At 39.0% G+C, this 25,324-nt stretch overlaps 1 protein-coding gene across 3 annotated transcripts; it reads right to left on the reverse strand.

Moving 5' to 3' along the window:
* Positions 1 to 352: 352 nt before the first annotated feature.
* On the reverse strand, positions 353 to 24,729 carry LOC116406411 (E3 ubiquitin-protein ligase UPL6-like). Of its 3 annotated transcripts, XR_004219414.1 has the most exons (9): positions 24,615 to 24,727; positions 24,351 to 24,491; positions 24,038 to 24,163; positions 23,691 to 23,789; positions 19,680 to 19,747; positions 1,772 to 1,852; positions 1,073 to 1,146; positions 632 to 776; positions 353 to 408 (listed from the first exon to the last, which is right to left on the reverse strand). XR_004219414.1 is itself a non-coding variant. In XM_031890117.1 (8 exons), exons 2-7 carry the CDS (start codon positions 24,384 to 24,386, stop codon positions 1,074 to 1,076), a joined length of 483 nt encoding a protein of 160 aa, XP_031745977.1. In that variant the 5' UTR covers positions 24,387 to 24,491; positions 24,615 to 24,727; the 3' UTR covers positions 827 to 967; position 1,073. The 3 variants fall into 3 exon arrangements, 1 of the variants encoding a protein (XP_031745977.1); XM_031890117.1 differs by lacking the exons at positions 353 to 408; positions 632 to 776 and adding an exon at positions 827 to 967; XR_004219415.1 differs by lacking the exons at positions 353 to 408; positions 632 to 776; positions 1,073 to 1,146 and adding an exon at positions 2,719 to 2,808 and having other exon boundaries at positions 24,615 to 24,729.
* Between the last annotated feature and the right edge of the window lie 595 nt (positions 24,730 to 25,324).

Consider the following 25,324-nt stretch of genomic DNA (forward strand, 5'->3'; position numbering starts at 1 on the left):
AAAACAAAACACATCACACTAAAAAACACAAACATCCCTTTAACCCAACAGAAGCAGCTCTTTTTACCCTTGCACTCACTATCACATTACTATCATGTTTGTCAACTGTCAAACTAACTCTTTTAAGTTATTTAGTGTGACACTACAAAGTTATGAACACCATAATCTTAATTAAAACCTTTTAATAAACAAATGCCAAGTTACTACTCAACAATGGCAAGGAATTCAAAAAACATGACAGCTATCCTAATTGGTTGAAAATGAGAAAAAGAAAGTTAGCCAGACAACCTGTTTGGACTACAAAGCCAGCAGATACGATTCCTCAAATTTGACCATTCACTCTCCATACTCCACAAGTCTTCAAGCACATGATGCTGCCTTCTTTCAGATGAGCAACATCATTCCGATCTTAACAGTCAGAAGAGCAAATCAAATCAATCCTAGCATATTCACAAATCACAACTAAAAAGTACAAACATTACAAAATAAAACATGCAGCGATATCAACAAGCATTCTGATAAATAATTAGCCAATTAATTGACATTACAAAATAAATAAAGAAAAAAATCATTGGAAAGATCACTGCTTAAATGAAATTTGAAATATCTCCCAATAGTTTTGATCGGTTACCCGAGTTGTGAGAGTGATCGGTTGATATTGCGTGCTTCCTTCAAGCGCTCCCCAGCTGCACCTGTTAGCTTCTGCCTCCGGAACCAGGTAAATCAATAAGATTTATTCTACTTGTTTTAAAGCTACTTAAACCATCTGCCAGTCTCTGCACAATAAAGTACTAGTCAGAAATGTACCTTGTCTCATACTGAGTTACTTTTTCACATGATTTTTGCTAGCAGGATAAATTAGTTTAAGCTCTAGAAGGAACCAACTTATCCCCTTAAGGGAAACCAAAACAAATAATTAAGAATAATGAGGATACGAAGTGGTCCTCGAGAGTAACCAGTTACAAACCTAATGAAAAAGCAAGATACAATTGTTATATTTTTGAAGTTCAGTTTTTCTTTAAGCCAACTTGAGACAAGAAGTAACCAACTGATGTGTAATGAAAATACTCACTTCAGAAATTTCTTTTGGTTTTCCACTGAGAAACTTTTGATAACTTCCCAAAACATCTCAATGACATAATGCTCCTGAAAGCATGAAATAAAAATTCAAATTCCGAAGTTCCCACATTTGGTTTTTCAATCCAGCAGAAGCATTAAAAAAGTGAAGATATTTCTCCGTTTCCTATCACAAATTTCTTGATCATGGTTGTGCCTGACCAAACAGAGCATTACAAACAATACAAGTCCAAAGTTTGTTTTCATAGTCATAGAAACATAAGAGAGGACTAGAAGTCTGAATAATGGTAATCAATTTATCACCCAGTTTCAAACACTAATACAGGCATATACATTGTATGAATTCGAAATTAATTGAAAAATATTAAAAAGAATCTAAACGATGACCAACTCCCTAAACTCCAAAGACTTCAAAACCATCTCCCAATTACCCGGGTGAGATCTTCCAACATCATCTACAATTTTGAAGTTTAATTGACTTGACATCACAATTCCGATTGCACTACAATAAATCTAGTATTCGATATCCTAAACCAAGAATTGTTCAACCTCCAAAGGAAGATTAATTGTAACTAATCTTCTTGCAAGATTTCAAATTTTCAAAATTTTATCGAACACAATATGCAAAACAATTACGCAGAAAAGAAAAGAAACAAAAATACATATATAGAAAAAAGGGTTTAATAGAACTTACCCTATGATAACCACTTGAATAAGTAGTATGTGTCCGTAGGTCATCAACATCCAAGCTGTCCAGTGAACCTGATATTGAAAGCTGAAATGAAATAGACCAGTCAAAGACAGCAACTCGATTTATCCTGGAACCACAAAAGACCAGCAACAAAACTTCATAGTATTTAGCCATTGGTCCATGATTTGACCTAAATTAGGGTTCTCTTTATGTTTTTCTTATCATTTCCCATCGCAAGGGAATTTTTTTTCCCACATCTTTTCCCCTTACAAGGACTTCAGTTGTCACCACTTAGAGTCCATGTAGGCTAAAAATAATCTAGTTCACTTTGTTTATTTCTCAGATTTTAATGATTAGTAAAATTCTGCCTCTACACTTTTACGAGCATTGTGCCTCTTCGAAAATGAACAACTTGAATCTTAAGGAAGACTAGTTTCCTTATCCAGAACCTGAATCTTCACTTCATCAAGGAAACCCACATCTATTCCTTCAGGTGAACTCAATAAGGAAGACCCTGATGCCTCTAGGGTTTAGGCTTTGGTTGGTTGCTGCCCAGATCACAAGATCAAGTGTACTCCTAATCATTCTAGGTTCTTGCTTTAATTAGTTTAGTGTTTCACGTCACATGAAAATTAAAGGTCGACAATGGCACATTATCAAAACTACTAACCCCCTCCCCCCTCCCCCCACCCACACACCCACACAATAAGAAGAATAAAAATGCAAATCTAAGTGCTTAACCCTACTGACTTTGTATGGTCTAGGAGAAAAAATGTTCCTCCTTTAACATACTTCTTTCCCAAATAGTATAATTAATACTAGCATGAAACAGGATTCAAGGCACATGAGGCAGTTGATGTGCAATGATAAACGAGTCATCAAGAGATTATATAACAGCAAAACAGCCTTTTCATGCAAACCACGTTACTATCTCAGTGAGTTAGTGATACCTGGAATTCATGCTCATTGAACATGTTGATCCATTCTTTCTGTATAAGCTGCTGAATCCCTCTCAAAAAATGAGAACTTTGCTGTCGTATCTGAGGAGGACATGTTTTCAATCAACATTGGAGTAGGGAGACACATTGGATAAACAAGGGACAAACTATGCTGAAAGTTCAAACGATGATTGGCAACAAGATGAATGAATGTGATGACATTTTCACAGGTGACACGACGGTTTTTTCCTCCAGGAAGTAGCTCTTCTTCAATTTGCTTTCCATATTCATTGTTTATAATAACAAAATATAGCTCTAGTTCAGGAATGTCACCTTCATAATTTAAGATAAGAAGTGAGAAAAAGATTCTACCAGGATACTAGATTGATCTAGATCATTGATCAACAGGCTAAGTGTGGTATCAGCTAAAAGTGATACCAGGATACTAGATTGATCTAGACCATTTTTCCATCGCATTAATCTATTTGTTTCATTTTTACACCTAAATGTTTAAAAGAATTTCAACAATTTTTGTAAATGCTTTTTTTTTTTAATTTAATTTATCAATGCCTTTTACAATATGTCAAAAAGGTTATGATCAGAATACATCCAACTTTTAGAAACATAAAATAAAATCTGAAAAACATATAATTTTATTTATTATTTTTGTTTTCTTTGGTAGAAACAACTTTAATTAATTTATTCCACACAATCTGTAAAAATTGAGTGAGGATATGAAATTGTTAATACACAGGATGGGAGTGATGGGAAGTGCTTCAAAAGGATCCACGTCTAGTGAAAGAATGATTACGGACAAGGGAAAGGGAATAATGAATGAGGAACAAGTTCAAGAAGAAAAAAGTGAACAAAAAACTAACCCGGTGGTGGATGAGGGAGTTGGAGTACCATGTGCACCAAATATCCGTGAGATACCCCTTTTTGACATGAGGCTACGAAAACTGGAGGTGTCGATATTTAAAGGAGAGGAAGAAGAGAATGTGGATGGATAGCTACAACGTGTGGAGCGCTATTTTGTGGTGAATATCTGACGGAGAGAGATAAGTTGGATGCGGCGGTCCTGTGCTTGGAGGGGGAAGCTTTGGACTGGTATCAATGGAAGGAGGATAGAAAGAAAATCGGCAGCTGGACAGAATTCCGATAGCTTCTGTGGGCCAGATTCAAAGCGTCCGACCAAGGTCGTGGGTTCAAACAGGCCATTATTCCCAATTCCAAAAGATTTGGCTGCTGATTTGTCTATGCAAGTGTCTCCAGTAGAAGTATTGGGAGTTCGCAAAACAATAGAAAAGGAGGACAACTTAGAAGTTTTGATCCGTTGGAGTGAGGGGACACTTGAAAGTGCAACATGGGAACAAGCTGCTCTTATTCAAGAACAGTTTCCTGAATTCCACCTTGAGGACAAGGTGGCTCTTTGGGGGGCGGATAATGATAGACCTCCCATAGTAAACGTGTATTCCCGTAGAGACAAGAATAGGAAGAAGAAAGAATGATTGAGAGTTAGTTGGTATTTTTCTATTTGTGTGGGCCCTTAGGAATGTGTTTGTTAGAGTGGGGCCAAGTATTTTGTTATTTCTCTGAGCAATTACTTAAGTGTCTTGAGTGGGAGGGTATGGGTATCTTTTTGGACATATGATGGAATTAAAGAGCTCACCTGTCTTAAAATAACGATCAGGCATCTGATGTCCTTTAACGATAGTGGCTTCTCCTGCTCATAAAACTCCTCATTGTCAATTATTATGAGCATGTGCCTGATTGATAAGGAAAGAAGTGATCAGGACATGCCGAATCTTATAACATACCATATAATTATATAACATCAGATGAGGAATTAAAGCGAAATTCAAAAGTAGAGGAACAGGAATAAAGAAGATAATCTTACTTGTACACAGGACAAAAAACAGCCAAAGGTAATAGCCAACCAGGTGCATCTCCTGATAAATATGCCAATTTCTCTGAAAAGGATGACCATTTTTTATTCTCGTGGCAGTTTTTAATAAAACTCCAGAGTACTGGAACTAACTCCATTCTGTATGCTAGAATAGTCATAATTTTTTATGTCCCACACCAAGTTGTACTTAAAAAGATCTTTTCAAAAAAAATCTATAGAGTTTTTTTTTCTTTTTTAAATGAAGTACATGCATGTTATGTTTCTCGTTATTGAGAAAACATGACCTTTAAACCATTACTAACGCCATTATATCCAAACAGCAAGGTACACAAACCTAGTAGAGGATGACACATGCAACTTTGTCCATTGGGTAGAGAGAGGTGTGAAATGTGAATGTCCGCCACAGTAAAGGAAGAGTAAGAATTTGAGAGGAGAAACTCCAATTGGGATCAACACGTGGGCAACAACATGGCTTCTTACCAACATGAGAACTCAAAAGAGACAGCAGATGTTCTAGAGAAGCCAATGAACTCTTGGAATGTGAATCTGCACTTTCCTGCAATAGTTTGAGTGTGAATTAGTTCTCTGAAAACACCTGCAGAGGATAATCCACGGCAAAACAGAATGTCTATAAAAAAAACCACTTGCAAGTAGAAAAAAAAGGAAGTACATTTATACCTTCCCTGTCAAAGTGATATCCCTAATCAACGCATATGCATTTCTTTCCAGGAAGTAACCAACAATTTTACAAACCCATGGGAGTTCAGGTTGTAATAAGAAAATAATTGTGTCTAACAATAGAGTTGCAGGTGTGTTAGAGTTCACAGGTGCAGCCAAAAGTTGATTCCTCAATTGGTTTCTATCAAGAACAACATCAAGTAAGAATAATTCAGAGGAAAAATAAAGACAACTTATCATATATATAAATAAGATTAGTCTGAATTCGTTAGCTGAAGGTAAAAAAACCTTTATGTCAATTATATATATCTAAACAAAATCTAAGAAATATATCACTTTTCAACAAAAGATAATATATCATATACAATTAAAGGATCATAGCATAGAAAGCCAACAAAATCAACAATGATAGATCAAACATTCTGTTTTTCCATTCAAAACGTGTTAAAAAGGATAAGTTTTTAATAAGGAATGTTGAAATGGAAAAAACTAATTACCTATTATGGTGTACAGTCTGGATGCAAGCATATGCAAATTTTCTTAACTCTCTAATCCACTAAGGCCTTGTTAAGTACATAATCCTTGCTAGCGAAAATGCTCAACATATCCCCTATATATGTAAGAGAGAGAAAGGTAAGAAAGTACTAACACTAAGAGATATGTGCTATCAATTAGAACACTTTAAGATGATATTATCAATTAGAAAACCAAGCATAAAGCAACATAAGGGAAAATAACAAAACAAGGGCACCACAGTGGTTCAGAAACCAATCAATATTTTCATTTGTCACTTTTATAATAATTTCCCAAGGGAAAATCCTCATAACAAGCCTCGTTTTCCCCCTACTATGGAACGAGGAGGATTCCTCCTCATTTCAAAGCCCTCGTCAAACTCAATGCTAAGTTTGACTGCTCCCTTCGGAGTGACAACAAGCCTTGTTTTCCCCCTAATGTGGATCGGGGAGGATTCCTCCTCTTTTCAAAGCCCTCATCAAACTCGATGCTAAGTTTAGAACGCTAAGAGTAGGTGGTTTGGTTTTGGTTAGGCCAAAAGTAAAGTTTTCTGCTAAAAGCTCTGATAGTTAGGGAACTCAACACATTCTACTTGACCGAACCAAGTTGGATCTTTGTTTTTTTATGGGATTTTTCTAATGTATATTGCATGTGTTGTTTGTTTTTTTATAGCTCTTGATTGTCTAACCTTTTTACGTTTTGCATTTGCATGTCTCTCTTTTGTTTCTTTGGTATGCAATGTGGTAACAAGGTCTTGCTAGAACCGGTGGGCTAACCTTTCTATGGTTCTAAACTTAGTTTCTAAGTTTGACTGCTCCCTTCGGAGTGACAACAAGCCTCGTTTTCCCCCTACTATGGAACGGGGAGGATTCCTCCTCTTTTCAAAGCCCTCGTCAAACTCAATGCTAAGTTTTGACTGCTCCCTTCGGAGTGACAACAAGCCTTGTTTTCCCCCTAATGTGGATCGGGGAGGATTCCTCCTCTTTTCAAAGCCCTCATCAAACTCGATGCTAAGTTTAGAACGCTAAGAGTAGGTGGTTTGGTTTTGGTTAGGCCAAAAGTAAAGTTTTCTGCTAAAAGCTCTGATAGTTAGGGAACTCAACACATTCTACTTGACCGAACCAAGTTGGATCTTTGTTTTTTTATGGGATTTTTCTAATGTATATTGCATGTGTTGTTTTGTTTTTTTATAGCTCTTGATTGTCTAACCTTTTTACGTTTTGCATTTGCAAGTCTCTCTTTTGTTTCTTTGGTATGCAATGTGGTAACAAGGTCTTGCTAGAACCGGTGGGCTAACCTTTCTATGGTTCTAAACTTAGTTTCTAAGTTTGACTGCTCCCTTCGGAGTGACAACAAGCCTCGTTTTCCCCCTACTATGGAACGGGGAGGATTCCTCCTCTTTTCAAAGCCCTCGTCAAACTCAATGCTAAGTTTGACTGCTCCCTTCGGAGTGACAACAAGCCTTGTTTTCCCCCTAATGTGGATCGGGGAGGATTCCTCCTCTTTTCAAAGCCCTCATCAAACTCGATGCTAAGTTTAGAACGCTAAGAGTAGGTGGTTTGGTTTTGGTTAGGCCAAAAGTAAAGTTTTCTGCTAAAAGCTCTGATAGTTAGGGAACTCAACACATTCTACTTGACCGAACCAAGTTGGATCTTTGTTTTTTTATGGGATTTTTCTAATGTATATTGCATGTGTTGTTTGTTTTTTTATAGCTCTTGATTGTCTAACCTTTTTACGTTTTGCATTTGCATGTCTCTTTTTGTTTCTTTGGTATGCAATGTGGTAACAAGGTCTTGCTAGAACCGGTGGGCTAACCTTTCTATGGTTCTAAACTTAGTTTCTAAGTTTGACTGCTCCCTTCGGAGTGACAACAAGCCTCGTTTTCCCCCTACTATGGAACGGGGAGGATTCCTCCTCTTTTCAAAGCCCTCGTCAAACTCAATGCTAAGTTTGACTGCTCCCTTCGGAGTGACAACAAGCCTTGTTTTCCCCCTAATGTGGATCGGGGAGGATTCCTCCTCTTTTCAAAGCCCTCATCAAACTCGATGCTAAGTTTAGAACGCTAAGAGTAGGTGGTTTGGTTTTGGTTAGGCCAAAAGTAAAGTTTTCTGCTAAAAGCTCTGATAGTTAGGGAACTCAACACATTCTACTTGACCGAACCAAGTTGGATCTTTGTTTTTTTATGGGATTTTTCTAATGTATATTGCATGTGTTGTTTGTTTTTTTATAGCTCTTGATTGTCTAACCTTTTTACGTTTTGCATTTGCATGTCTCTCTTTTGTTTCTTTGGTATGCAATGTGGTAACAAGGTCTTGCTAGAACCGGTGGGCTAACCTTTCTATGGTTCTAAACTTAGTTTCTAAGTTTGACTGCTCCCTTCGGAGTGACAACAAGCCTCGTTTTCCCCCTACTATGGAACGGGGAGGATTCCTCCTCTTTTCAAAGCCCTCGTCAAACTCAATGCTAAGTTTGACTGCTCCCTTCGGAGTGACAACAAGCCTTGTTTTCCCCCTAATGTGGATCGGGGAGGATTCCTCCTCTTTTCAAAGCCCTCATCAAACTCGATGCTAAGTTTAGAACGCTAAGAGTAGGTGGTTTGGTTTTGGTTAGGCCAAAAGTAAAGTTTTCTGCTAAAAGCTCTGATAGTTAGGGAACTCAACACATTCTACTTGACCGAACCAAGTTGGCTCTTTGTTTTTTTATGGGATTTTTCTAATGTATATTGCATGTGTTGTTTGTTTTTTTATAGCTCTTGATTGTCTAACCTTTTTACGTTTTGCATTTGCAAGTCTCTCTTTTGTTTCTTTGGTATGCAATGTGGTAACAAGGTCTTGCTAGAACCGGTGGGCTAACCTTTCTATGGTTCTAAACTTAGTTTCTAAGTTTGACTGCTCCCTTCGGAGTGACAACAAGCCTCGTTTTCCCCCTACTATGGAACGGGGAGGATTCCTCCTCTTTTCAAAGCCCTCGTCAAACTCAATGCTAAGTTTGACTGCTCCCTTCGGAGTGACAACAAGCCTTGTTTTCCCCCTAATGTGGATCGGGGAGGATTCCTCCTCTTTTCAAAGCCCTCATCAAACTCGATGCTAAGTTTAGAACGCTAAGAGTAGGTGGTTTGGTTTTGGTTAGGCCAAAAGTAAAGTTTTCTGCTAAAAGCTCTGATAGTTAGGGAACTCAACACATTCTACTTGACCGAACCAAGTTGGCTCTTTGTTTTTTTATGGGATTTTTCTAATGTATATTGCATGTGTTGTTTGTTTTTTTATAGCTCTTGATTGTCTAACCTTTTTACGTTTTGCATTTGCAAGTCTCTCTTTTTGTTTCTTTGGTATGCAATGTGGTAACAAGGTCTTGCTAGAACCGGTGGGCTAACCTTTCTATGGTTCTAAACTTAGTTTCTAAGTTTGACTGCTCCCTTCGGAGTGACAACAAGCCTCGTTTTCCCCCTACTATGGAACGGGGAGGATTCCTCCTCTTTTCAAAGCCCTCGTCAAACTCAATGCTAAGTTTGACTGCTCCCTTCGGAGTGACAACAAGCCTTGTTTTCCCCCTAATGTGGATCGGGGAGGATTCCTCCTCTTTTCAAAGCCCTCATCAAACTCGATGCTAAGTTTAGAACGCTAAGAGTAGGTGGTTTGGTTTTGGTTAGGCCAAAAGTAAAGTTTTCTGCTAAAAGCTCTGATAGTTAGGGAACTCAACACATTCTACTTGACCGAACCAAGTTGGATCTTTGCTTTTTTATGGGATTTTTCTAATGTATATTGCATGTGTTGTTTGTTTTTTTATAGCTCTTGATTGTCTAACCTTTTTACGTTTTGCATTTGCATGTCTCTCTTTTTGTTTCTTTGGTATGCAATGTGGTAACAAGGTCTTGCTAGAACCGGTGGGCTAACCTTTCTATGGTTCTAAACTTAGTTTCTAAGTTTGACTGCTCCCTTCGGAGTGACAACAAGCCTCGTTTTCCCCCTACTATGGAACGGGGAGGATTCCTCCTCTTTTCAAAGCCCTCGTCAAACTCAATGCTAAGTTTGACTGCTCCCTTCGGAGTGACAACAAGCCTTGTTTTCCCCCTAATGTGGATCGGGGAGGATTCCTCCTCTTTTCAAAGCCCTCATCAAACTCGATGCTAAGTTTAGAACGCTAAGAGTAGGTGGTTTGGTTTTGGTTAGGCCAAAAGTAAAGTTTTCTGCTAAAAGCTCTGATAGTTAGGGAACTCAACACATTCTACTTGACCGAACCAAGTTGGATCTTTGCTTTTTTATGGGATTTTTCTAATGTATATTGCATGTGTTGTTTGTTTTTTTATAGCTCTTGATTGTCTAACCTTTTTACGTTTTGCATTTGCATGTCTCTCTTTTGTTTCTTTGGTATGCAATGTGGTAACAAGGTCTTGCTAGAACCGGTGGGCTAACCTTTCTATGGTTCTAAACTTAGTTTCTAAGTTTGACTGCTCCCTTCGGAGTGACAACAAGCCTCGTTTTCCCCCTACTATGGAACGGGGAGGATTCCTCCTCTTTTCAAAGCCCTCGTCAAACTCAATGCTAAGTTTGACTGCTCCCTTCGGAGTGACAACAAGCCTTGTTTTCCCCCTAATGTGGATCGGGGAGGATTCCTCCTCTTTTCAAAGCCCTCATCAAACTCGATGCTAAGTTTAGAACGCTAAGAGTAGGTGGTTTGGTTTTGGTTAGGCCAAAAGTAAAGTTTTCTGCTAAAAGCTCTGATAGTTAGGGAACTCAACACATTCTACTTGACCGAACCAAGTTGGCTCTTTGCTTTTTTTATGGGATTTTTCTAATGTATATTGCATGTGTTGTTTGTTTTTTTATAGCTCTTGATTGTCTAACCTTTTTACGTTTTGCATTTGCAAGTCTCTCTTTTTGTTTCTTTGGTATGCAATGTGGTAACAAGGTCTTGCTAGAACCGGTGGGCTAACCTTTCTATGGTTCTAAACTTAGTTTCTAAGTTTGACTGCTCCCTTCGGAGTGACAACAAGCCTCGTTTTCCCCCTACTATGGAACGGGGAGGATTCCTCCTCTTTTCAAAGCCCTCGTCAAACTCAATGCTAAGTTTGACTGCTCCCTTCGGAGTGACAACAAGCCTTGTTTTCCCCCTAATGTGGATCGGGGAGGATTCCTCCTCTTTTCAAAGCCCTCATCAAACTCGATGCTAAGTTTAGAACGCTAAGAGTAGGTGGTTTGGTTTTGGTTAGGCCAAAAGTAAAGTTTTCTGCTAAAAGCTCTGATAGTTAGGGAACTCAACACATTCTACTTGACCGAACCAAGTTGGCTCTTTGTTTTTTTATGGGATTTTTCTAATGTATATTGCATGTGTTGTTTGTTTTTTTATAGCTCTTGATTGTCTAACCTTTTTACGTTTTGCATTTGCAAGTCTCTCTTTTGTTTCTTTGGTATGCAATGTGGTAACAAGGTCTTGCTAGAACCGGTGGGCTAACCTTTCTATGGTTCTAAACTTAGTTTCTAAGTTTGACTGCTCCCTTCGGAGTGACAACAAGCCTCGTTTTCCCCCTACTATGGAACGGGGAGGATTCCTCCTCTTTTCAAAGCCCTCGTCAAACTCAATGCTAAGTTTGACTGCTCCCTTCGGAGTGACAACAAGCCTTGTTTTCCCCCTAATGTGGATCGGGGAGGATTCCTCCTCTTTTCAAAGCCCTCATCAAACTCGATGCTAAGTTTAGAACGCTAAGAGTAGGTGGTTTGGTTTTGGTTAGGCCAAAAGTAAAGTTTTCTGCTAAAAGCTCTGATAGTTAGGGAACTCAACACATTCTACTTGACCGAAACCAAGTTGGCTCTTTGTTTTTTTATGGGATTTTTCTAATGTATATTGCATGTGTTGTTTGTTTTTTTATAGCTCTTGATTGTCTAACCTTTTTACGTTTTGCATTTGCAAGTCTCTCTTTTTGTTTCTTTGGTATGCAATGTGGTAACAAGGTCTTGCTAGAACCGGTGGGCTAACCTTTCTATGGTTCTAAACTTAGTTTCTAAGTTTGACTGCTCCCTTCGGAGTGACAACAAGCCTCGTTTTCCCCCTACTATGGAACGGGGAGGATTCCTCCTCTTTTCAAAGCCCTCGTCAAACTCAATGCTAAGTTTGACTGCTCCCTTCGGAGTGACAACAAGCCTTGTTTTCCCCCTAATGTGGATCGGGGAGGATTCCTCCTCTTTTCAAAGCCCTCATCAAACTCGATGCTAAGTTTAGAACGCTAAGAGTAGGTGGTTTGGTTTTGGTTAGGCCAAAAGTAAAGTTTTCTGCTAAAAGCTCTGATAGTTAGGGAACTCAACACATTCTACTTGACCGAACCAAGTTGGCTCTTTGTTTTTTTATGGGATTTTTCTAATGTATATTGCATGTGTTGTTTGTTTTTTTATAGCTCTTGATTGTCTAACCTTTTTACGTTTTGCATTTGCAAGTCTCTCTTTTGTTTCTTTGGTATGCAATGTGGTAACAAGGTCTTGCTAGAACCGGTGGGCTAACCTTTCTATGGTTCTAAACTTAGTTTCTAAGTTTGACTGCTCCCTTCGGAGTGACAACAAGCCTCGTTTTCCCCCTACTATGGAACGGGGAGGATTCCTCCTCTTTTCAAAGCCCTCGTCAAACTCAATGCTAAGTTTGACTGCTCCCTTCGGAGTGACAACAAGCCTTGTTTTCCCCCTAATGTGGATCGGGGAGGATTCCTCCTCTTTTCAAAGCCCTCATCAAACTCGATGCTAAGTTTAGAACGCTAAGAGTAGGTGGTTTGGTTTTGGTTAGGCCAAAAGTAAAGTTTTCTGCTAAAAGCTCTGATAGTTAGGGAACTCAACACATTCTACTTGACCGAACCAAGTTGGCTCTTTGTTTTTTTATGGGATTTTTCTAATGTATATTGCATGTGTTGTTTGTTTTTTTATAGCTCTTGATTGTCTAACCTTTTTACGTTTTGCATTTGCAAGTCTCTCTTTTGTTTCTTTGGTATGCAATGTGGTAACAAGGTCTTGCTAGAACCGGTGGGCTAACCTTTCTATGGTTCTAAACTTAGTTTCTAAGTTTGACTGCTCCCTTCGGAGTGACAACAAGCCTCGTTTTCCCCCTACTATGGAACGGGGAGGATTCCTCCTCTTTTCAAAGCCCTCGTCAAACTCAATGCTAAGTTTGACTGCTCCCTTCGGAGTGACAACAAGCCTTGTTTTCCCCCTAATGTGGATCGGGGAGGATTCCTCCTCTTTTCAAAGCCCTCATCAAACTCGATGCTAAGTTTAGAACGCTAAGAGTAGGTGGTTTGGTTTTGGTTAGGCCAAAAGTAAAGTTTTCTGCTAAAAGCTCTGATAGTTAGGGAACTCAACACATTCTACTTGACCGAACCAAGTTGGATCTTTGCTTTTTTTATGGGATTTTTCTAATGTATATTGCATGTGTTGTTTGTTTTTTTTATAGCTCTTGATTGTCTAACCTTTTTACGTTTTGCATTTGCAATGTCTCTCTTTTGTTTTCTTTGGTGATGCAATGCAATGTGGTAACAAGGTCTTGCTAGAACCGGTGGGCTAACCTTTCTATGGTTCTAAACTTAGTTTCTAAGTTTGACTGCTCCCCTTCGGAGTGACAACAAGCCTCGTTTTCCCCCTACTATGGAACGGGGAGGATTCCTCCTCTTTTCAAAGCCCTCGTCAAACTCAATGCTAAGTTTGACTGCTCCCTTCGGAGTGACAACAAGCCTTGTTTTCCCCCTAATGTGGATCGGGAGGAGGATTCCTCCTCTTTTCAAAGCCCACTCATCAAACTCGATGCTAAGTAGTTAGAACGCTAAGAGTAGGTGGTTTGGTTTTGGTTAGGCACAAAAGTAAAGTTTTCTGCTAAAAGCTCTGATAGTTAGGGAACTCTCAACACATTCTACTTGACCGAACCAAGTTGGATCTTTGCTTTTTTATGGGATTTTTCTGTAATATGTATATTGCATGTTGTTGTTTGTTTTTTTATAGCTCTTGATTGTCTAACCTTTTTTACGTTTTGCATATTGCATGCTCTCTCTTTTGTTTCTTTGGGTATGCAATGATGGGTAACAAGGTCTTGCTAGAACCGGTGGGCTAACCTTTCTATGGTTCTAAACTTAGTTTCTAAGTTTGACTGCTCCCTTTCGGAGTGACAACAAGCCTCGTTTTTTCCCCCTACTATGGAACGGGGAGGATTCCTCCTCTTTTCAAAGCCCTCGTCAAACTCAATGCTAAGTTTGACTGCTCCCTTCGGAGTGACAACAAGCCTTGTTTTCCCCCTAATGTGGATCGGGGAGGATTCCTCCTCTTTTCAAAGCCCTCATCAAACTCGATGCTAAGTTTAGAACGCTAAGAGTAGGTGGTTTGGTTTTGGTTAGGCCAAAAGTAAAGTTTTCTGCTAAAAGCTCTGATAGTTAGGGAACTCAACACATTCTACTTGACCGAACCAAGTTGGCTCTTTGTTTTTTTATGGGATTTTTCTAATGTATATTGCATGTGTTGTTTGTTTTTTTATAGCTCTTGATTGTCTAACCTTTTTACGTTTTGCATTTGCAAGTCTCTCTTTTGTTTCTTTGGTATGCAATGTGGTAACAAGGTCTTGCTAGAACCGGTGGGCTAACCTTTCTATGGTTCTAAACTTAGTTTCTAAGTTTGACTGCTCCCTTCGGAGTGACAACAAGCCTCGTTTTCCCCCTACTATGGAACGGGGAGGATTCCTCCTCTTTTCAAAGCCCTCGTCAAACTCAATGCTAAGTTTGACTGCTCCCTTCGGAGTGACAACAAGCCTTGTTTTCCCCCTAATGTGGATCGGGGAGGATTCCTCCTCTTTTCAAAGCCCTCATCAAACTCGATGCTATGTTTAGAACGCTAAGAGTAGGTAGTCTGGTTTTGGTTAGGCCAAAAGTGAAGTTTTCCCCCATTTTTTATGGGCTTTTTCTAATGTATATTGGATATGTTGTTTGATTTTTTTTATAGCTCTTGATTGTCTTACTGTTTTATGTTTTGCATTGTCAAGTCTCTCTTTTCTTTCTTTGGTATGCAATGTGGTAACTAGGCCTTGCTAGAACCGGTGGGCTAACCTTTCTATGGTTCTACATTTAGTTACTAATTAAGTTTGATTGCTCCCTTTGAAGTGACAATAAGTTTTGTTAATGTCGACCCTTTTCTAAAGGGATTTAGTTCATTGTGGCTAGACAAGAGGCTTCTAACTCATGTTTGACAAGACAAATTTGTTAAAACCATCCCAGTTTCTAAAGAGTGCCTCCTATCCTTTTTTACTCTATCTAGGCTAGGTTTGGACTAAGTGCATCATAGGTAAGTCACGACAAAGCAACAAAGGAAGACAAAGCTAGAAAAGTATCCATGCACTTATTTATTATACATGCAATCAAGCATTCACAACACACATACCATTTTCTCAATCATGCATTCACATCTCAATAAGAAATAGCTAAAAGGAGCTTAAAACAAAAAAGACAGCAGCTTATGCTCAAATTTCAGCACATATACTCATCAAAATTCAGAATTTCACATCATAAACCCGAGCTCAGTGCTCAAGGGTTGCCAATCATGCTTTTTATGCAAGATCTAATTAAGCTAAGAAGGTATAATGCTCATTATTGTATGGAAAGAATTCTGAAAAATTTTGAAATTTGGGCAAAATTTGAACCCCCAAGTTTACACTAAACATGCAAGCTAAGCAAGCTATTACCCACACCCACTCAAAAAATTGCTTTTTCTGTCCTAAAAGCTTTTGAAAATCAAAGTAAATGGAGAAAAATAAGGGGGGAACTTTGGACTCCCCTGGAAGGATCGACATCCATGACTTTGGTTTGAAGCTTGCATGGATAAACCTTTTCATTCCTTTTTCATTGATTATTCATCCTTGTTCCTGAAAATCAAAGGAAATTCTCTCAATTTTATATATTACTAAAATTAGGATACATATAAGTCTTAACTAGTCTAATAGCACCCTCCATTCATCTTCCCCTACACTGGCTATGGTATCAAAATTTTCAATTAAGTAATACGTCTACTAACGAACTTGAAAACAAAACACATCACACTAAAAAACACAAACATCACTTTAACCCAACAGAAGCAACTCTTTTTACCCTTGCACTCACTATCACATTACTATCATGTTTGTCAACTGTCAAACTAACTCTTTTAAGTTATTTAGTGTGACTACAAAGTTATGAACACCATAATCTTAATTAAAACCTTTTAATAAATAAATGCGAAGTTACTACTCAAGAATGGCAAGGAATTCAAAAAACATGACAGCTATCCTAATTGGTTGAAAATGAGAAAAAGAAAGTTAGCCAGACAACCTGTTTGGACTACAAAGCCAGCAGATATGATTCCTCAAATTTGACCATTCACTCTCCATACTCTACAAGTCTTCAAGCACATGATGCTGCCTACTTTCAGATGAGCAACATCATTCCGATCTTAACAGTCAGAAGAGCAAATCAAATCAATCCTAGCATATTCACAAATCACAACTAAAAAGTACAAACATTACAAAATAAAACATGCAGCGATATCAACAAGCATTCTGATAAATAATTAGCCAATTAATTGACATTACAAAATAAATAAAGAAAAACAAGCATTCTGATATTTTTCTATTTGTGCGGGCAGCCGATGTTCACAAAACAGCGTTTCGAACCCACGAGGGGCCCTATGAATTCCTTGTGATGCTGTTTGGGTTGAAACGCTCCGGCAACATTCCAATCAATCATGAGTGATGTTCTTCGCCCATATTTACGCAAGTTTGTTTTGGTTTTCTTTGATGACATCTTAATTTACAGCAAGTCCTTGGACGAGCATTTGCACCAATTGGCAATGGTTTTGGAAACTCTAGTAGCTCATCAACTGGTAGCCAACTTTAAAAAATGCCAATTTGCGGTTGACAAAATTGAATACTTGGGCCATGTTATTTCTTCAGAGGGGGTGGCAGCGGATCCAACAAAAATAGAAGCGATGGTTAAATGGCCAGCACCCAAGAACGTGAAGGAGCTAGGTGGGTTTTTTGGGGCTAACGGGGTATTATCGGAAATTCGTTGCAAACTACGGTTCTATTGTGCTGCCCCCTTGACACAACTGTTAAAAAAAGGTAACTTTAAGTGGAATGAGACGACCGAGAACGCATTTCAGCAGTTAAAAGTCAGCAATGATGTCTGTCCCGATGCTAGGTATTCCTGATTTTTCACAAAGTTTTGTGCTGGAAACTGATGCTTCGGGTGTGGGTATTGGGGCTGTCCTAATGCAAAATCAACGACCAGTGGCCTTTTTCAGTCAAGCTTTACCTATTACCCATAGGTTTAAGGCTGTTTATGAACGGGAGCTTATGGCAATAGTGCTGGCTGTTCAAAAATGGCGACCATATCTATTGGGTAAGCCTTTTGTGGTGCGTACAGATCAGAAAAGTTTGAAGTTTCTTCTTGAACAACGGGCTATCGGGGGAGAATATCAGAGATGGATCGCTAAACTATTGGGGTATGATTTTGTGATTGAGTACAAGAAAGGATTGGAAAACAAAGCGGCCGATGCCTTATAGAGATTACCACCGGTATTTGAATTGGGCCTCGTAAGTATTGTGGGCGGGCTAAACCCTTCGGTTTTCATCGATCAAGTGGCTGGAAATGAATCTCTTAACAATATTCGATTATCCTTGATAAATGGACAGCCAGCTCCAGATGGATATTTGCTACAAGGAGGAGGATTCACCTAATATTACTTTATTATTAGCTGAGTTCCATAACAGCCCGATAGGGGGACATCATGGTGCATTGAAAACATATCAAAGGCTAGCAAGGGAGGTATATTGGCGAGGTATGAAAGCCCATATCCGCACCTATGTTGCTGAATGTTCCGTGTGTCAGCAAGCCAAATACTTGTCTTTAACTCCGGCTGGTTTCCTTCAAGCATTACCCATTCCGGACCGTGTGTGGGAAGATATTAGTATGGATTTTATTGAGGGCCTCCCCAAATCCGAGGGTTATGATGTTATATTGGTAGTTGCGGATCTTCTTTCCAAGTATGCACATTTCATCCCCTTGAAACATCCATTTGGTGCAAAAGTGGTTGCTGCTGTTTTTATGCGAGAGATTATTCGTTTGCATGGATGCCCCTGAAGTATAGTGTCGGATCGTGATCGTATTTTCACAAGTCTATTATGGGAAGAGTTGTGGAGGTTGTTGGAAACTCAGTTGAGATGAAGCACCACTTACCACCCCCAAACAGATGGTCAAACGGAAGTTGTCAATCGAGGGGTGGAGACGTATCTAGGGTGTTTTTCTATGAACACACCTAAACAATGGGTTAAATGGCTAGCTTGGGCTGAATTAAGCTATAATACAACAGTCCGTACAGCCACATTGATGACCCCCTTCGAGGCCCTCTATGGGCAACCACCCCCTCTATATTACCATATGTGAAGGGCTCGAGCCGGCTGAGTGAGTGAATGATGAAGTAGACCATTTGATGAAAGAAAGAGATGAAATTTTGGGCGTTTTGAAGGCCAATTTACTGAAAGCACAGCAGCGAATGGTCAAATATGCTAATGCTAAAAGACGGGAGGTGCAGTTTGAGGTTCATGATTGGGTTTATGTGAAGTTACGCCCTTACCGACAGTCCTCTCTCAGCCGTTTTAAGCACACCAAATTGGCCCCAAGATTCATTGGTTCATTTATGATTGTGGCACGAATTCGTTTCGTTGCATACCGTTTGGCCCTTCCCAAGGAATCGCTTATACACCCGGTGTTTCATGTTTCTGTTCTTCGCAAGGTCATGGGTTCAAACAGGCCATTATTCTCAATTTCAAAAGATTTGGCTGCTGATTTGTCTATGCAAGTGTCTCCGGTAGAAGTATTGGGAGTTCGCAAAACAATAGAAAAGGAGGACAACTTAGAAGTTTTGATCCATTGGAGTGAGGGGACACTTGAAAGTGCAACGTGGGAACAAGCTGCTCTTATTCAAGAAACAGTTTCCTGAATTCCACCTTGAGGACAAGGTGGCTATTTGGGGGCGGGTAATGATAGACCTCCCATAGTAAAGGTGTATTCCCGTAGAGACAAGAATAGGAAGAAGAAAGAATGATTGAGAGTTAGTTGGTATTTTTCTATTTGTGTGGGCCCTTAGGAATGTGTTTGTTAGAGTGGGGCCAAGTATTTTGTTATTTCTCTAAGCAATTACTTAAGTTTCTTGAGTGGAAGGGTATGGGTATCTTGATTTTGGTATAGACTCTCATTAGAGAAGTGTGTAGAGATTGGGGAGCTCTCAAATCCTCCCCCACAGTTGATAAATAAAATTTTGGCTAAAGCCTTGACAAAAGCTAATGTAGAACATCCCCCTTCTTTATGTTTCTTGAGTTTTATTCTAGAGGAGGTGTTTGAATTACCATTTTTATAGTTTAGGATTAGTTATTTGAATTAACAATTTTGTATCTTGAGTTAGTTATAAGTAAACTAACTCAACCCCAAGTTAGTTTAACAACTCTTGTAATCTCCAGCCTATAAAAAGGCTTCTCATTTTCATTAATAAATGATAAAAAAAAAAAGGCATTATACATAAAGATTTCCTAGCTTTGCAATTACAGCATCAAAAGCAATGTACAGTTCAGATGAGACTTTATTCCAGTATAGAGTAGCTCTGTAATTGCAGATCAAGAAAGTGAATGTAGCATGGAAATCCCAAATTCAACATTTGGAAGTTAGCAATTGACAATCTCATTAGTAGGCAGTGCACCCATAATAAAATGTAAGATTTTTAGAACCCTAAAAATTCAAGTAACTTGCAACTAGTCATTGTCATGACCATCAATACTACGATTAGTGGATCAGCACAAAATACAAAACAGTAAGACAGTAAATCTTTAAAAACCTTACTTCTGTTTTAACTTGCTCAAGAAGAATGTTGCAAAAAGTATATCAACAAGAATTCCTTCAAACATGACCTACAGGAAGAAGGGTAACTAACTAAATAAAACAACCTTGTAACTAACTTGTAACTAACCTTGAGATATCAATATATAACAGTCTCCTAGCCCGAAATATGGCAGAGAATTCTTTTGAAAAATCAATCCAACTTGAATTACATCAAATTGGTATCAGAGCAGCCCCGATTCTTGGACGGAATGGCTGGCCGAAGAGTTAACAACCCTGCCACGGGGGAAAACCCGTGTGCAAGAAGCGGTGGAGGAAATCACCGTCCTCTCTCCAAAGACATCAAACAGTTCGCTTGCTGGCTGTTGAAGAATCTTTGGGAGATCTCCACAACAAATTTGATAAGTTGATGGAAAGTGTCGAACTGTTAAACCGAAGAGGAGAATTCCCACAGCCACCACCACGGAATGAAATTAACTTCCAAAACGACCAACGTTTTGGTGAAGCAAGAGGCCGGCGAGCAAGGGGATACGTTAGAAACATGAACAATCCACGAGGACTTCAAAGAAGGAGACCCGGTTACGCTATACAGCAACAGCTTGACGAAGACCTTCAAGAAGATCAAGAAGATTGGCAAGAAACCCAAGAAGATGATTCTTCAAGCGGGGATGAACAAGGAAACATGTGGAACTTCAATGATGAAGCACGAGCAGGAAGAAATAACCGAAGAATTGAGGCCAGAAGAGGAGAATACCACGATTATAAGATGAAGATCGACCTTCCCATGTATTATGGCAAACGAAACATAGAAGCATTCTTGGACTGGATAAAGAGTACTGAAAACTTCTTCACTTACATGGATACGCCTGAACGCAAGAAAGTCCACCTAGTAGCCTTAAAATTAAGGGCTGGTGCATCAGCTTGGTGGGATCAGTTAGAAATCAATAGACAAAGATGCGGGAAACAACCGGTTCGCTCATGGGAAAAGATGAAAAAATTGCTGAAGGCAAGATTCTTACCACCAAACTACGAACAAACTTTATACAATCAGTACCAAAACTGCCGCCAAGGTGTCCGGACAGTAGCTGAGTACATTGAAGAATTCCACCGCCTGAGTGCAAGAACAAACCTAAGCGAAAATGAACAGCACCAGGTTGCAAGATTTGTGGGAGGCCTTCGATTCGACATCAAGGAAAAGGTCAGACTACAACCATTCCGTTTCCTGTCTGAAGCAATATCATTTGCAGAAACGGTAGAGGAGATGATTGCAATTCGATCCAAGAATCTAAATAGAAGATCAGCATGGGAAACAAATTCGACAAAAAGCAAAACAAACGACCAACCTTCAACCTCAACAAAAGCAAAAGGGAAAGAGATTGATAATCAAGAAGTAGCCGTTGAAAGAAAGAAAGAACAGACGTTCAAGCCTAGTGGTCAGAACAACTACTCCCGCCCGTCATTAGGAAAATGCTTCCGATGTGGCCAAACTGGCCACCTGTCCAACAACTGTCCGCAAAGAAAAACCATTGCAATAGCCGAAGAAGGAGGACAGACAAGTGAAGACAGTATAGAAGCAGAGGAAGAAACTGAACTGATTGAAGCAGATGATGGGGAAAGGGTCTCTTGTGTTATCCAACGGTTACTAATTACGCCCAAGGAAGAAAAGAACCTGCAACGCCACTGTCTTTTCAAGACAAGATGCACCATAAACGGAAGAGTATGTGATGTAATCATAGACGCAGCGGCAGCAGTGAAAACTTCGTAGCAAAGAAATTAGTAACAGTCTTGAATCTAAAGGCTGAAGCACATCCAAACCCTTACAAGATAGGTTGGGTGAGAAAAGGAGGAGAAGCCACGGTCAGCGAAATCTGTACAGTCCCTCTCTCCATTGGAAACGCCTACAAAGACCAAATTGTTTGTGATGTCATTGAGATGGATGTATGCCATCTCCTACTAGGAAGACCTTGGCAGTATGATACTCAATCATTACACAAAGGGAGAGAAAATACATATGAGTTTCAATGGATGGGAAGAAAGGTAGTCTTACTCCCTATAACGAAAAAGATTAACGAAGGGTTAAGAGGTGAGAAACAGTTATTCATCACTGTTAGTGGGAAAAACATGCTTAAAAAAAGGGAACAAGACATCCTAGGACTGGTTGTTATTGAAAAAACCAAAGAAAAACAGGTTGAAGACATAGAACCCAAATTACAGCAGCTCCTTCATGAGTTCCCTCATATAAAGGATATCTGGTACAAATGCTCCAACTTCTTAGACGCTGATGACTACCACATTGTTGAAGGATATCTATTTAAAGGAGAACAATTATGCATCCCGCACACCTCACTACGTGAAGCCTTAATAAAGGAAGCACATTCTGGAGGGCTAGCTGGACATTTCGGACAGAATAAGACATTGGAGATCACTTCCAAACGATACTACTGGCCGCAAATAAGAAAAGACTCCAATAATTTCGTAAAAAGATGCCCCATCTGTCAAAGAACCAAAGGCTCCAGCACGAATGCAGGATTATACTCGCCACTACCCATCCCGACCTCAATATGGGAAGATTTATCAATTGACTTCGTGATTGGATTACCAAAAACACAAAGACAATTTGACTCAATAATGGTCATGGTGGACAGATTCAGCAAAATGACACATTTCGTAGCATGCAAAAAGACAAATGATGCAATCTACATAGCCAACCTCTTCTTTAAAGAAGTAGTACGACTACATGGAGTACCTAAAAGCATAGTATCAGACAGAGATGTCAAGTTCCTGAGTCACTTTTGGCGAACACTGTGGAAGAAGTTTGACACAACACTGAAATTCAGCACCACAGCCCACCCACAGACAGATGGACAAACTTAAGTAACAAACAGGACCCTCGGTAATCTGCTACGCTGCCTTAGCGGGTCAAAACCAAAACAATGGGATCTAGCATTAGCTCAAGCTGAATTCGCCTTCAATAATATGAAGAACAGATCAACAGGAAAGTCCCCCTTCGAAGTAGTTTATACCAAACTACCACGATTAACCTTTGATCTCACTACACTCCCCACAACCGTGGATCTCAACAACGAAGCAGAATGCATGGCAGAAAATATCAAAAAAACTACACAAGGAAGTCCATGATCATCTTATACAGACAACAGACTCCTACAAAAAGGCAGCAGATAAAAAAAGAAAGACAAGCCCACTTCAATAAAGGAGACCTAGTAATGGTACACCTGAAAAAGAGCAGATTTCCTACTGGCACCTACAACAAGCTGAAAGACAGACAAATTGGGCCATTCCCTATATTAGAGAAATACGGAGATAATGCCTTCAATATCGATCTACCACAAGACATACACATACACCCAGTCTTCAATGTTGCTGACCTAAAGCCATACCATGCACCAGATCGTTTCAGGCTTGCTGACTGATGGACTCTGGGACGAGTCCATCCTTATGGGGGTGGAAAGATGTAAACTATAGCTAGTTAGTTAGTAAAAATCCCTAACTAATTAGAAATACAGCTGTAACTAACTTCCTAAAACAGTCTTGTAACTAACTAAATAAAACAACCTTGTAACTAACTCGTAACTAACCTTGAGATATCAATATATAACAGTCTCCTAGCCCGAAATATGGCAGAGAATTCTTTTGAAAAATCAAACATGACCTACAGGAAGAAGGGTAAAACAACAACAACATCCTGTCAAAAATCATTTAATGTGATTGAGATCTTTTAGCATGACTGCTTGAGAACTTTTAGCACAACCAGGCAGCAACTTCAATAACAGAAAAACATGCATAATGTAGGAAGACAGCAGATTTCAAATTATGACATTGTATTTATGAATGTCAGGCGATTCATTGATGTTCCAAAATTCAACCAAAGTATGGGGTGAAAGATATATAAGAATCTTCCATGATAAGGCCAAGACCAGGATATCCTTATCCAAAAAAAGAAAAAACTAATCAACCAAAGTAATTTCCATGTATGATTGGGAATTATGGCCATACCTTTGCCAAAAGAACTTCGAGGAAATGGAAAAACTGGAGATGTTGCTCATGTATCATTCCCGAACCAGGATTGGGGTAGAGCAAATGGTCAGCAATTTGCTGGATTACCAAGCAGAAAATAACTTATATTAGAAAAAATGAACAATACATACCCACATATTACTGAAATTTTATGAAATAGATTTCAAGCAACCAATTTTTATATTGAAATGTGATCTCACAACTATTTTTATTTTGAAAAGCGATTTCAAACAACTATGGCTATCTCATCACGCTTCATGTTATCCAATAATACTACAGGATTAACAAAGCCATGCCATGCTAATAATAAGGAATGTCGTGATAACCTTAAATAAACCATACTGCACGTCAAAGGCTGCCCGTGTAATGTTCTCCATGACATCTTTAAAAATACCACCACCATCAATTCCTGCCTCCTCAACTCCAAATTCATTAACAAAAGACACACGTATCTGCATGCAGAAAAGTGAAGCAATTGACCCAACACAAACAAGAAAAAACTAATAAACAATTACAAGTAACTCTGCAACTATAGGATGCAGAAGAGGGAAGGGGTCGTTTTCACGAGGGCAAAGAAAAAGATAGAAAAAAGTAAGATAACAATTTCATTTTTCATAAATCATGGAAGTCTGAAATTACCGATCCTCGAAGATCAACTTCAGACAATGCACTCATCTGACTGAAAGCATCTTCCAATATATGATTTCGTCGAATTCTAAACCAGTTTCTGGCAAAAACAGCAAGAGATCCATTCCTTTGCCTAGCTGCTGCTAGTTGTGTCTGTGAAATGAGTTATAGAGAAAGTAACCATAAAAAAAAAATATCTTACATATTTCTATAACTAACAGTCATCCAAGAAATTCAATATTGTGGATAAGGAAACCAAAAAAATAACTTGCTTACAGTGAAAATCTTAACCCTGCTAGTAAACGGTACTAAAAAGGGAACTCGCTTGTGTATATCATTTGCTCTGGTATTTTCTATCACTGCCTACAAAGAAACAAGGCCAAGTAAATAATTAGAATTACGATCAGATAGTGGTTTCTCTCATGGAAATTCCATTGCAAAATGGAAGGTTCACTTGGTCTAGAGACGGTAATTCTCCTTGAAGATCATTATTAGACTGATTCTTCATAAATCAGATGTGGGATATTTGTTTTGAAAATTCTCGGGTTTCTCGAAAAGCACGCATCTTCTCGGATCACTTTCCTTTATTCTTGGAGGCTGGTTCTTTTCTTTGGGGTCCCTCTCCTTTTCGGTTTTGTAACAGCTGGTTGGTGTCCAGTGATTCTAATCAGATTATTGTTGAAACAGTGAGCAAACTCTAACTTCCAGGGATGGGCTGGTTTCATTCTTCATGAAGCAGTTGAGATCAGTTAAATTGGCAGTAAAAAGCTTGGAATATTGCTGCGCAAGCTAAGGTAAAAAAAAAACAGAGAAATCCTTGATGTCAAAATTAGAAAAATATGATTCTGTGGCTGAGTTGATTGGATTAAATCAAGAAGAGTTGAATTCTAGAGCTGCTTTGCAAGCGGAATTACTTAGTATTTATCAAAACGAAGAGCGTAATTTTATTCAGAAGAGTAAACTCAATTGGCTTTCTTCGGGTGATG

This window comes from Cucumis sativus, unplaced genomic scaffold (assembly GCF_000004075.3).
Source record: "Cucumis sativus cultivar 9930 unplaced genomic scaffold, Cucumber_9930_V3 scaffold97, whole genome shotgun sequence".
Taxonomy (NCBI): Eukaryota; Viridiplantae; Streptophyta; class Magnoliopsida; order Cucurbitales; family Cucurbitaceae; genus Cucumis; species Cucumis sativus.